This window comes from Boleophthalmus pectinirostris, unplaced genomic scaffold (genome assembly GCF_026225935.1).
Source record: "Boleophthalmus pectinirostris isolate CB_2022bp ecotype Guang Dong unplaced genomic scaffold, ASM2622593v1 HiC_scaffold_16, whole genome shotgun sequence".
Taxonomy (NCBI): domain Eukaryota; kingdom Metazoa; phylum Chordata; class Actinopteri; order Gobiiformes; family Gobiidae; genus Boleophthalmus; species Boleophthalmus pectinirostris.
The window spans coordinates 8,958,134-8,971,971 of NW_026571095.1; the positions used below are offsets into that span (position 1 = coordinate 8,958,134).

The following is a 13,838-nucleotide window of genomic DNA, read 5'->3' on the forward strand; positions in this document are numbered from 1 at the left end:
CATCACTATCAAGACATTACTAACCATCATTAAACAAGACACTGCTGCAGCATACATTTGCAACTTCGAAATCTAACAACAGGGAGCAATAATGTCTCTTACAAGTTGCCACAATGAAAGCATGAGTTACAATAAAGCCACATCCAAAAGCTTGCCAAAAAACACAACAAACATTTGAACAACAACAAAAACTCAGCAATAGACGATGAGATAAAAAAACATACCTTCCACTGCTTTGGTGGTCTCAACAGAGGTGGTCCCCAACTTCTGTTCTGTTATGGCAAAGTTGATATTTTACTTGTCTAACTTACACTCATACTATTTTCAATACACAAGACTCCACAAAAAATATCAGCACTTGCAGAAACAAGATATACAGACACAGTGGGACTACTGCACAATTTTTACTTTACTTACTCCACTATAACTTTGACAGACTAAAGACCCAATAACACAATGCTGTAACATACATTTGCAACTTTCAAATCTTCCAATAATAAAGTCTCTTACAAGTTACCACAATGAAAGCATTCATTCAAAGAGTTCATTCACAGAGCCACATCCAAAAGCTTGCCTTAGAAAACAACGTACAAGTGATGAACAATAAGAGAAATCATACCTTCCACTGCTTTGGGAGCCTCAACAGAGAGTGTCACCGACTTCAGTTCTGTTATGACAGATTTGAGGCTTTATGTATTTACATTGTAGTCAAACAATTTACATAAATCTTGTATAAAAGATTTCTATACACAGTACAACATTAGAGGATTGATTATTCCATGTATTAAAATAATTATAGTTGTAGTAGTATTCTCTTTTAACTATGTAAATATTTCTATAGGGAGGTAAAAAAAAAAATAGGAAAATGTCTTACTTTGAGATACTCTTAAAATTTTATTTCACAAAGTAGTGCATTCATATTTTACATATTTTAAAACAGTCACCGTCACCCTATACCTTCAATAGCATCTTTGGTCCTTTGCTTCTCTTCTGCTTGTTTTTCAGCAACTAAGATCAAAATAAATTTTAATAATTATTTTTTGACTGAACAGAGACCACAAGCTCTGCATTTTGATAGAGCAGTTAATTTCAAGCAAGACTATCAATATAAGCATTTGGATTCAGACTATTTAAAACAGCTCCAAAATTCATAAAAACAAAAATGAAAATGAGCTTCACAAATAGACACCCCATAACTTAAATAACCTAGCCAGCCTGGCGCCACCTAGTGCCTCTGCTCAATTTCATTTCTCTCTAGCGACTAGGTCAGGAGTCGGAATACACGAGACGGTTCGCAAAAACCCCGGAAGTGTGAGTTCGGGCACCAGCCAATCAACAGAGAGCCATGCATTCTGTGTTGGCAATGATTCCTGAGATCGAGGATTTAAAGCCGGAATAAAGAGAATGTTTGGTGAATTTTATCAAGGGGAAAGACGTTATTGCCCTTCTTCCTACAGGATTTGGGAAAACCTTAATATACCAGTTAGCCCTGTTAGCGGAGCATTACATACATCACAACCAAATAGCAGCGATTGGTTAAATAAAAAATGTACTCGCTTGCTGTCGAATCCTAATGCTGACAGTTTCCACAAAGTGAAACCGGCTGATGAATCAGGCTATAAATAACCAGTCAACACAAACATCTCAAGGGTGTCTTAAAAAGCCATACAGATAAATGTAAAACTAATGTTACACCAACATAGCGCTATTTGATGGAACAAGACTTTATTAGGCTAAAGTTAATTTAAAAAAAATATATAATAATATGAAAATAGAATATCATATGACTGCCTCAAGCCAGTCCACACGTCCAGCATCAGATAGCTTCAACATCTGTAGGCTACTCAAAAACAAAGCAAGAGACTTCTCTGCAACTCATTTTAGCACAACTCTAAAAATATTTGAAACTAAACATAAAATTTGAAAATATATTTACTGTACATACAATAGCACGTCATTTCAGAGCAGTGGATGATAATAGGATGGAAGTAGCATTGTAAATAAAAATCTAATGATGTTGAGTACATGGTAATTACTCATGGAAATATATCTGCATTTTACCTATCTTATCAATTTCCAATCTATTATCATACTGTAACTGTGCTGTGAGTACAGTACAGACCAACACAACTGCAACACTTGAACTCCAACAACAGGGAACAACAATGTCTTATAAGGAGCACAAGAAAAGCACATGTAACAATAGACTGAACCACATCAAAAAGCCAAAAAACAAGAACAAGAATACTTCAGCAAAGGACAATGAGATAACATACCTTCCACTGCTTTGGTGGTCTCAACAGAGGCGGTCACCAACTTCATTTCTGTTGTGTTAAAATAAAATATGACACAAAAACAAAGCAAAAAGTATATATATATGTACCTTTAGCTCATAGGCAGCTAGGAAAGCATAGGCCTCATTGTGGAAGCAGAAAGACGAGCAAAATCCAACCAGTTAAATTACCTTGTATTGTTGTTGTTGTTTCCTGTTTAGAAATCTGTTCAAATTTAGGAATCTGTCCAGTGGGCGCCAGCGTGACAGCTAAGATAATGAGAAAAAGTTCAGACATTTAAAAGTACAGACGTTTGACTACAAGACTGATATCACTTTGCCAGGCACTATCACATATTTTTTTATTTAAAACATTTCATAAATATGTATAGTAGTAACTATGTATATTTTTTTGTTATTTTTGAATTTGCCTTCATTGTTGCATTGGCCAACGCATCTACTAATCTACTTGGTTGTAATGCTAAAATAAAGCAGCATTTTAGCTAGTACAGACAAGCAGTAGTTGAGATTTATATTACCTTCAACTGTCTCTATAACCTCCAGTTTCTTTTGCTTGAGCCCTACTTCAATTTTGCTGTCTGAAAGAGAGGATTTACTGAGGTCAATGGCAACTAAGTCAGCGATACCACAAAAAGCCACAGCTGCACTGCAAGTATAGCCAACATTTAGGTACAAGCAATCTTCTATGTGCAAAAGCTACTGTATGTTTTTAAAAATACAAAATAATACAATAATATAATACATTGCCAAAAGCCAGCCTGTACACAGGATACAATGTAGAGCAATATACCAAAGCACAAACAACAAAGCTCCCAGTGAGTTACCTTCCACTGTCTTGTTTTAGCAGCAGAAAGCTGAGCAAAAAATCCAACCAGTTAAATTACCTTGTGTTGTTGTTGTTATTGTTGTTTGCTGCTTAGAAATCTGTCCAGTGGGTGGCAGCATGACAGCTAAGATAATGAGAACATGTTCAAATGTCTACAATTACAGTCATTTGTGCACTGACTACAAGACTGGTGAAATGTCACTTTACCAGGCTCTATCACATTGTATATACAGTAAGATAAAACAAGTGATTAGAATTGCATAACATTTATTCTGTTATGTGTTAAGTCATGTTTTACTGCTATCTGTCCCTGTGTAATATAATGTGGGGATACCACAAGGGTCCATCTTGGGTCCCTGGCTGTTTTGATTCAAGGGACCCTATCTTGCCTCGGCCTTGCCACTAGCGCTAGCATTAAGGAGGGGGCATGTCCTTATCGGGCTGTAGATCGCTGCTGGCGGCTGGAGTGGGACGGTATATATATGGTGATGACATCTCAACCAACCTGTGCCCGCTGTGGCACTGAAAAGCACTACCAGTGTGAGTAATGTCTGCAATCTTTGCCTCATTGCCAGGCAGCAAAGAGGGGAATGAGGAAAAATTATATATGAGTACAATAAAACAGCTTCAGTCTGCTCTACTCCACGCAATATTGAAGAATCTCACACATCTTGTTTAGAGCTCCATGCCCAACACTTGCGCTAGCGCTAAGATCGGGGGCAAGATAGGGCCCTATATCAGTGAACTTTCTGACATCTGTAAAAGCAGCATTTCAGCCTGTACAAACAAGCAGCAGTTGAGATTTATATTACCTTCAACTGTCTCTATAACCTCCAGTTTCTTTTGCTTGAGCCCTGCTTCACTTTTGCTGTCTGAAACAGAGGAATTACTGCGGTCAGAGGCAACTAAGTCAGTGTTACTACAAAAAGTCACAACTGTACTACAAGTATAGCCAACATTCAGGGACAAGCAATCTTCTATGTGCAAAAACTATATTTTAGAAATACAAAATAATACAAAGTTTATTGTCAAAGCCAACCTATACACAAGACATTTAAAGCAGAACATAATGTAGAGCAATATACAAAAGGACAAACAACAAAGCTCCCAGTGAATTACCTTACACTGTCTCATTTTGGCAACATAAAGCTAAGCAAAAATTCTAACCAGTTAAATTACCTTGTGTTGCTGTTTCCTGCTTAGAAATCTGTTCCAGTTTAGGAATCTGTCCAGTAGGTGGCAGCATGACAGCTAAGATAATGAGAAAAGATTCAAACATCTAAAATTGCAGTAGCTTATGCACTGGCTACAAGACTGATGGAATATCACTTTGCCAGACACTATCTATCACATTCAATATAAGATACTAAATAACTTATTCAAATTACATAACATTTATTACTATAAGTATTAAATCAAACTACAGCTGTATGTCACAAACAATATCACAATATTGGTCCTTGTGTAATATAACATGGGGATACCACAAGGGTCCATCTTGGTGTTTCCATTTTATATTAGTGAAATTTCTGATATCTGTACAGTAGCTGAGCCATCTGTCAAAGCATACAACAGGCTGGAAAGATGTTAAACAAGGAAGTGGCCATGTGTAACTCAATAATAAGTAGCTGTTTGTCTTTAAACTGTTAAACTGCTAGAAGACATAGTACCAGGATCACAATACTTTTTAAAGTTATTTTTGTCCTCACTGTTTTATTGTATTATTATTATGTTATATTTTATTAAAATTTCAAACATTTAATACATTTTTTTAAATATAATTTTGTATCGGTCTTAATTAAAAGTTAGCTTTATTGTCAGTTTCTTCACATATAGTAGAACATAGAAAAGAAATCGAAATTACGTTTCTCTTTTTCCCATGTGCACAGACACAACAAATAACACAATCTCTAATTGCTACAATAGCCATAGATAAATAAATTTAGGTAAAAACACTACTGTACAGTACGGTGTATTTCAAGTCAGACCAAGTATTAGCAACAGTAATAAAAACGGCAGATTGTAATTGTAATTGTAAACAGATAATTGTTGCATTGGCCAAGTTATCTATTAATCTAGCTGGTTGTAATGCTAACATAAACAGCAATTCAGCTTGTTAGGGTGATCAAATGAGATTAGACTCAATGATAATACATAGACAATAATAAAAGATAGCTTTTTAGCGGCATGTTTGGGTTCTGGTACACCAGCCATGTCGAATGAATGAAAATGAACTTATCGTCAGTGCATATTCGACTAATTGAAGAAAGTAAAAAAATAAACAAAATAGATACATTGTAGCCATTACAAAATGGCAGGGGATGCGTGCAGCTTATCAGCGGCAATTAGGGCTGCATGCAGTCCACTGAAACTCTCTACGAACAATTTTTCATGTTTATCAGATAATAACTACTACTATTATAACTAACTACTACTACTATTCTGTTAATGTAAGTATAAGTGTATCTTTCAGGACACTTATCGCCGGATTTGGGATTCAGGACAACAGCTTAGATTTCGGAACTGTCCCAAGTTTTTCGGGATGTCTGGTCATCCTACAGCTTGTACAGACAAGCAGCTGTCGACATGTATATTTCCTTCAACTGTTTCTTTAACCTCCAGTTTGTTTTGCTTGAGCCCTGCTTTACTTTTGCTGTCTGATGCAGAGGAATTACTGCAGTGCAAAACACTACAAACTGACCCAAAAGCCACAACTGTACTGCAAGTATAGACAATATTCAGATAACCAATCTACTATGGGCAAACGCTATGTTTTAGAAATACAAAATAATATACTTTGCAAAGCCAGCCTGTATACAAGACACCTAAAGCAGGACATAATATGAAGCAATAAACCAAAGGACAAACAACAAAGCTCCCAGTGAATTACCTTCCACTGCCTCATTCACCACCTGCTTCTTTAGCTTCTCTTTATCTTTGTCTTTGGAGATTATGGACAGTGCCTCAGGCTTATTGGCTGAAATATACATGTTGTATGAAGAACATGACAATATCCTCAATTTGTGCTCAACTTTTAAGCCCACAGAGCTCTTGAGGAGAGTATAGCAGAGACATATAACAACTGTGATACTGCATTACTAGTATTTTTAACATGCAAATTCCAAAGTAAGACAGAGATTGCACAGAAGCTATGTTGTTAACGGCAAAAGCACAAAACAACAGGACGAGTGATCACATGGCATACATTGCTCTCCTCTTTTCATACCTCCTGGTGTTTCTGTGGTCACTTGCTCCTGAGATTCAAGCTTAGACACTGATTGTATTTGTATTGTGTATTGTGTTGTATTGCAATTGTCCTTGTCTATTCTGTGTTTGTGTACAGCACTTTGGCCAAAAGTTTTTAAAATGCTTTATAAATAAAGTTGGTATGGTATGGTATGATTTGGAAGCTATCAGCACTGAATCTAGTGGACAGATAGTTTTTTAAGATGACAAATCCCTTTTTTTTTTCTGGTGTACGGAATTGTGAGCAATAAATTAGACTTACATTTGTAATACAACCAACTATGTGATATGACATACACTTTCAGTTTTCAGTTCATGTCATCAGGTTTGGCAAAAACACACAATAATGGAAAATTGTGATCACACCTAAATAAATTCATGTGAGCATACAGCTGACACAAAGTGTAATACAGTTAGAAAAATAAAATACAAATATTAAAAATTGGAAAAACAAAGTAATTAAAACAACAAAGTGTCCTACCCTTGACATTGAGTGTGGCAGTGGTCTTTTGGTCTCCACACACACAGATGTAGTCTCCAGAGTCTTCTGGCTGCACTTTGGTGATGAGCAGCTCATTCACACACTCTCTCTGCTTCAGCTGGTATCTGTCTCCAGACTTCAGGCTCTGTGTGCCCTTCTTCCACTGCACTGAGAGCCCAGGTTTAGAGAGCTCACAGCGTAGGCTCACACTGGCCCCCTCCACAGCCTCCAGGCTCTGCAGCTTCTGGCTGAAGGTCGCTGGTAGGGCTGAGTGAGTATTAGCAGATTAGTAAGTAAACAAAAGACAGACAAGTTACAGACAGTATCTGGCATATGACAGCCCAGGGCCCATAGAAAGAACACAGACAAAGCTGTTACAGATTTGTACATATATAAAAGCTGGACACATGTTTAGACGTTTGGGACAAATCCCAGTTGACTGAAATAGGATATAAGACATGGCAGAGACTATGACAGTCAACAGTTACTTGTAAAAATCCTTTTCTACTTTAGTGGAATTTTTTTTTTTTTACACAAATCATTCAGTGGATTTATCTTGGCATTGTAGTATGAATAATCTGCAACATGCCAGAATAAAGTCTACATAAAATTAACATAACAATACTAAACAGCTGCCCTCATGAGGGACCTGGGACACAATATCCAATCAGAACTCACATGGCACAGGACTGACACATGACACAACACCAGACACATCTCACACTGTCTATTCACTACAATAATCCTCCTCCTACCCTTGACACTGAGTGTGGCGGTGGTCTTTTGGTCTCCACACACACAGATGTAGTCTCCAGAGTCTTCTGGCTGCACTTTGGTGATGAGCAGCTCATTCACACACTCTCTCTGCTTCAGCTGGTGTCTGTCTCCAGACTTCAGGCTCTGTGTGCCCTTCTTCCACTGCACTGAGAGCCCAGGTTTAGAGAGCTCACAGCGCAGGCTCACACTGGTCCCCTCTTCAGCCTCCACGCTCTGCAGCTTCTGGGTGAAGGTTGCTGGTAGGGCTGAGTGAGTATTAGTGAGTTAGTTATAATGGACATGACATACAAACACATTAACAATAAGGACACACAACAACCTAAGCAAATGTTACAACACACCCTCAATCCAAAATCCTGGTACAGGTTGGTACACATATATGAAGTGCTTAAGGTCCCATATTATGCTAAATAGACATATAATCATGGAACAATTATATTCCTCATTAAAGACATATTTGGAATTGTGTTTGCGTTATTGACACATATTCCAGTAATCTTGCATCTTTGGTGGTTTCCCTCTTCAAAGTCTAAAACTCTCCTACTTTGTGACATCATTATGTGGTGATCCAAGAAGTGCTCCTTTGTGTTTTTAAAGGCTATTCATCTTATTCAGGAAATTGCCGCAGACGCTGTCATTATCTGTATCCCTTTTTCTAGCTGTATCATTTACACAGGGCTGCCGATCTTGACAGCAAATAGGTTCTATACAGACTACAAAGCCATTTTCCAGCCTCCAGAGAAAGCGTGCATTAATAACTTATTGTTACACATGAACCCTGAACGTTTTACACAAATCAACCTACGTTATATCCATACTATCCTATATACTTTAGAGGCAAGACATTTCTGTAGTTTGCCATAGAAATGCATAGCATACCCACTTAAGTGGAAATGCCAACACGATCAGAAGTGCAGATCAGTAGCAGCTAGAGGTAAAAGTGAGCGGGGCAGAATGAGGTGAATACACCTTCACCAGGCCTGTTCTGATCTATTAACACTTTGTTAACACTAAGATGCATTTTTTCGCAAGTTTGAAAGAGAAAGTTAATGTTTTCAGCCTGAAAAGAATTTCTTCACTCCTCTGTACAGCAGTAGGTATAGGCTTTATGGCCTCTACTGACAACCATGTTGTTTTGTACGCACGTAATTCAATGCTGAATTTATTTACCATTCATACTCAAAATTTAAGTTGTAAGACTTGAAATGCCAATGCTAAAGGGTCACATAACAGTTAAACAAAGCCTGAATAAGGCATTAAGTTGGATCTTTAAAAGAAATGCTCTAAAAGCACCTTGAGACTAGAGCCATTTCAGCTTAATGCATGAGATAAGGTAGAGGCAAACTCTGGACAAATATAACTTAATTATAGGGACTACACTAAAGACAGAAGTTTTGGTCATAAATATTAATGTAGCTAATTAATGATCCTACTCCTACCCTTGACACTGAGTGTGGCAGTGGTCTTTTGGTCTCCACACACACAGATGTAGTCTCCAGAGTCTTCTGGCTTCACATTGGTGATGAGCAGCTCATTCACACACTCTCTCTGCTTCAGCTGGTGTCTGTCTCCAGACTTCAGGCTCTGTGTGCCCTTCTTCCACTGCACTGAGAGCCCAGGTTTAGAGAGCTCACAGCGTAGGCTCACACTGGCCCCCTCCACAGCCTCCACGCTCTGCAGCTTCTGGCTGAAGGTCGCTGGTAGGGCTGAGTGAGTATTAGCAGATTAGTAAGTAACCAAAAGACAGACAAGTTACAGACAGGATCTGGCATATGACAGCCCAGGGCCCACAGAAAGAACATAGACAAAGCTGTTACAGGTTTGTACATATATAAAAGCTGGACACATGTTTAAACTTGGGATAAATCCTATCTGAGCTAATTAGCGTATTAGTCACAGCAGAGACTATGAGGCCCGGTCAAGCTGAAGTACACAGCAAGGCCAAAAATTCAAGTTAATGCATCTGATATAAAAATGTATTCAACAGATAGCATATGTACTATAGTTTATGAAACTGTTTACCTTTTTTCTGTATCATTTTTGGTTCTAAAGTTACATACGTTTTAAACAGACCATGTATGCAACATGGAACAAAAATTTCCCAAATTTCAAAGACCTGAAAATCATGTAAATAAATTGATGTATTTCATCATATCTTGTATTATTTGATCTTTGAACTTTTGATGAAGGTACATGATTTTTTTTTTTTATGTATTTAAAATGATAAACATTTGCTTGGAAGGACTGACATATTTTATAGAAATAGTTTCCTTTCATTTTGAAGTAATATTAAAGTATTCGGAAGAAAAAAGCTGACAAATTATGCAAAATCATGCACCTTCTACTTGCTTGCACAATTTTCCCTCTGTTACTTTTCCCTCCGTTACCATGACCTTTCTTAATAAAAAAAAATCTCATTACTCAAAGTAAGAGGTTTTTCAACTTAATCTTGTACCATATGGTAGAAACTATATGAAGCAAATATTCAGACCAGTTTGTTAAGGATATGTAAGTGAGAACCAGTAGTTATCGCTGTTTGTATTTATTGCCCAAAAAGTGCTGCATATCTCATTCCCTCCATTACCAACATGAGTTTTAAAAATTTTTGTCAACAACTTGAAAGAATATCGCAGGTTTAACTTTACCCTGTTGGAGTGTAACTCTTTCCTACATTCTAATACCTTACTTATTTCAATAGTCCCTCTAGTTTCTGAATAAGAGCTATTTGAATGTAAAAAATCTGCCCGTTTCCCTCCTTTACCGCTTGACCGGACCCTATGACAACTGACATTTATTTGCAAAGATCATATTCTACTTTAGTGGAGTTTTTTTTTTTCACAAATCATTTAGTAGTTTTATCTTGGCATTGTAGTCTGCAACATGCCAGAATAAAGTCTACATAAAATTAACATAACAATACTTAACAGCTGCCCTCATGAGGGACCTGGGACACAATATCCAATCAGAACTCACATGGCACAGGACTGAGACATGACACAACACCAGACACATCTCACACTGTCTATTCATTACAGTAGTATTTTTCCTACCCTTGACACTGAGTGTGGCAGTGGTCTTTTGGTCTCCACACACACAGATGTAGTCTCCAGAGTCTTCTGGCTGCACTTTGGTGATGAGCAGCTCATTCACACACTCTCTCTGCTTCAGCTGGTGTCTGTCTCCAGACTTCAGGCTCTGTGTGCCCTTCTTCCACTGCACTGGGAGCTCAGGTTTAGAGAGCTCACAGCGCAGGCTCACACTGGCCCCCTCCTCAGCCTCCAGGCTCTGCAGCTTCTTTGTAAAGGTGGCGGGTAAAGCTGGACAATCCAAGCTTTTGCATTTAGTCATAGCATAACAATCCATTGTTCATAAATACAGTATTGAATTACACAAGACAATGGAATATGAAGAGTTAATAATACATGTAGTAAATTATCGCATGGAACATGATTTTAGTTAATGATGAACAGAGTCAAGATGATTATGTAAAAATGTGGCTTTATAGGACATTTGTGAGAGCCTTGTAGATGGTGCTTCACAGTCTTGGTAGAAATGGTGTTATTACAAGTGAGGAGAGATGGCTGCAACATGTGATCAAGTTGTTAATATAAACATTAAAAAAAACTTTGTTTAGTGGTGGTTTGTTAGATTTTAATTAGATCTAAACTCCACATGAAATTTACAGTTCCAGTCTCAGTTATTAACACAAATTCAGAATGCTGAGGTCATATACAACCTCCATAAGCATTCACTCAACATAAAGACACGAGTCCCTACCTTTGACGGTGATCTTGGCCATGCTCTTGGCAGTGCCCACGTCGCAGGTGTAGATGTCAGTGTCGTGCTCTTCCAAGTTCGAGATGGTCAGGGTCAGGAGGCAGTCTTTCTGGGTCATCTGGTACCTCCCTCCTGCTCTCAGCTCTGTGTGTCCCTTCAGCCACACCACAGTGGACGGGCTTTGGACTGTTTCACACAGTAGACTCACTGAGCCCTTCTCCTCAGCCTGGCTGTCCTGCAGAGCTCTGCTGAACTTGTGGATTGGCTCTACACAGAAAGTAATTAATAGGCATATGATTTGTGTTTGTTTTTCTGTTGGCCAACTAAAAAGCAACTAAAAAAACTAACTAAAAAATAACACTCCTAGACATTGGACTGCCATACTTCAATATACTATAAGTTGAATGTTTAATATGGTCATGTAAAAATAAGAAGTGCTAGTTGTTGTTAAAGGTACAATGCGCAATTTTTCTGGTGGAGTATACCTGCTCATCTCCATGGAGATGTTATGGGTTTCCCTAGAATGTTCCATGGTATTACACTAAATATAACACTAAGCATAGCAGCATCTAGTATTAAGTCATTAGGTTTTTTTCCATTGCTCAAAAATACAATAATTCTTTCTGTGAATAGGAGCGACTTTCCACAGGTCTGAATTGTAATGTAGCTTAGTGCTGTAACCTGTGAGAAACAGATTTAATCTATACTGTGGAACATTCTAGACAACGCAATAACATTTCCAAGGCAAGTAGGTAGTGGACCCTAAACCTGAAAAGTTGTGCAGTGCACCTTTAACAGTAGTTTCACGGTACCGTACCCTTCATCTCCAGCAAGGCCCTGGTGGTGGCCCCTCCCACCACTTCACAGCTGTACTCCCCTGAGTCTTGGGCACAGACGCTGTGGACAGTCAGCTTCACGACTGTGTCCTCCTGACTGATGTCATACTTGTGGCTCTTCTTAATGGCTCTTCCGTCTTTGGCCCATTTCACGGTGGAGCTGGACTTGGTTACTTCACAGATGAAAACAGCGTCTTCTCCTTGGACGACGCTCACATTCTCCAGAGCTTTTGAAACAGATGAAGCTTTGCCTATAAGATGTTAAACCATATTAGCGTTTTGAACTTCTAAAATGGACATATGGTGGGATAGTGGCTATGGTAAATATTTATCATTGTTTTACATCAGTTAAGTGGCAAGAAACTATTGAGGAAAAAGTTTAGAAGAAAAGTACAAAAATAGGTAGGTCTCAGTTTTAAAATGTAATCCCTCTAACTATGTTATATCTGCTGCTCATGTTCAACCAAGAAGTAAAATTATAAACCAACCAAAACTGATGAAAAACAAAATTAGGCACACTTGTTAGTAAAAATCTTTAATAAAATCACAATAACTAAGTTTCATTGAAAAGTGAAATCTAAACTGTCCTATGCATTTTAAATCAAACTTAACTTACTTAACTTAGAACATACCTTCTACTGTTAATGTAGCTTTGGAGCAGAGATCTTTGATATTGAAGACCACCTCACCAGCATCTGCAGGCGTCACGTCATTTATGGTCAGCATGTATTTGCGACCTTTACTGCTGATTTTGTATTTTCCTCCGTTTGTGATGGTTTTTCCATTCACCGTCCAGGAGCACTCATCTGAGCTTTCACGGGACAAAATGCACTCAAAACTGCAGGTCTCCCCTTCATTTGCATCAGCAGGTTTCAGCCATTTGGTGATGCCAATTCCAATTTCTGAGACAGAGAGCACGTTGCACAAATTTACAAAAAGATTCTCTCAAAACATAATGCTAATTGTAATGTAAACTACATTATTTTCCTCTTGTTGTTTTCCATTCATTTTTCCCAATAGACTTTGCAAAAGAGATAAAAGATATTAAAAGTTTGAAAGCTTGTTCATAGATAATTAGCTGTGTGGTAACTAATGACCAAAGACCTATAATGTTATTTAAAATCTTTTTCTGAAACTAAACCGCTAAATTATTAAAATATTCGGCTGAATTTTGTGGAGACCTAGGTCGACTGCGCTGCACCATCATTTGTGAAATAATGACACTTAATGAAAGACTCTTGTCTTTGCACCCCTTTGAAACTTGGAAGCATCCTCAGTCAGTTTGGTCTGGACTTGGGCCTGTTTTGTTGTAATCTGTTGTAACTTGTTCTGTTTTTATTTTATTTTTTTGTTTGTTTGTTTTTTTCATTGGCATACACAAACACATTATGAACATTAGTAACCACATAGCTGGGAAGGTTTACTTTAAACACTTCTCTTTAGGGTGTGGATATATTTTAGCATGATGTGGAAAAAATGCAGAGTTAAAAGGACACATCTTTAGCCTTTTATGAGATGTAAATGTAAAAGATTTTAATGGGCCTGTTTCTATTATTAGTCATTTGATGGCCATATTCCACAACATTGTGTACAAATCAGTCA

The 13,838-nt window shown here is 37.8% G+C and overlaps 1 protein-coding gene across 1 annotated transcript in view; it reads right to left on the bottom strand.

Moving 5' to 3' along the window:
- Window positions 1-13,838, bottom strand: part of obscnb (obscurin, cytoskeletal calmodulin and titin-interacting RhoGEF b) — a 71,689-nt gene that overhangs the window by 31,866 nt on the left and 25,985 nt on the right. Inside the window, 7 exon segments of the mRNA XM_055152164.1 lie at window positions 6,832-7,113; window positions 7,602-7,868; window positions 9,063-9,329; window positions 10,674-10,940; window positions 11,401-11,667; window positions 12,218-12,487; window positions 12,869-13,138. Of these exon segments, the coding sequence (XP_055008139.1) occupies window positions 6,832-7,113; window positions 7,602-7,868; window positions 9,063-9,329; window positions 10,674-10,940; window positions 11,401-11,667; window positions 12,218-12,487; window positions 12,869-13,138 (1,890 nt within the window).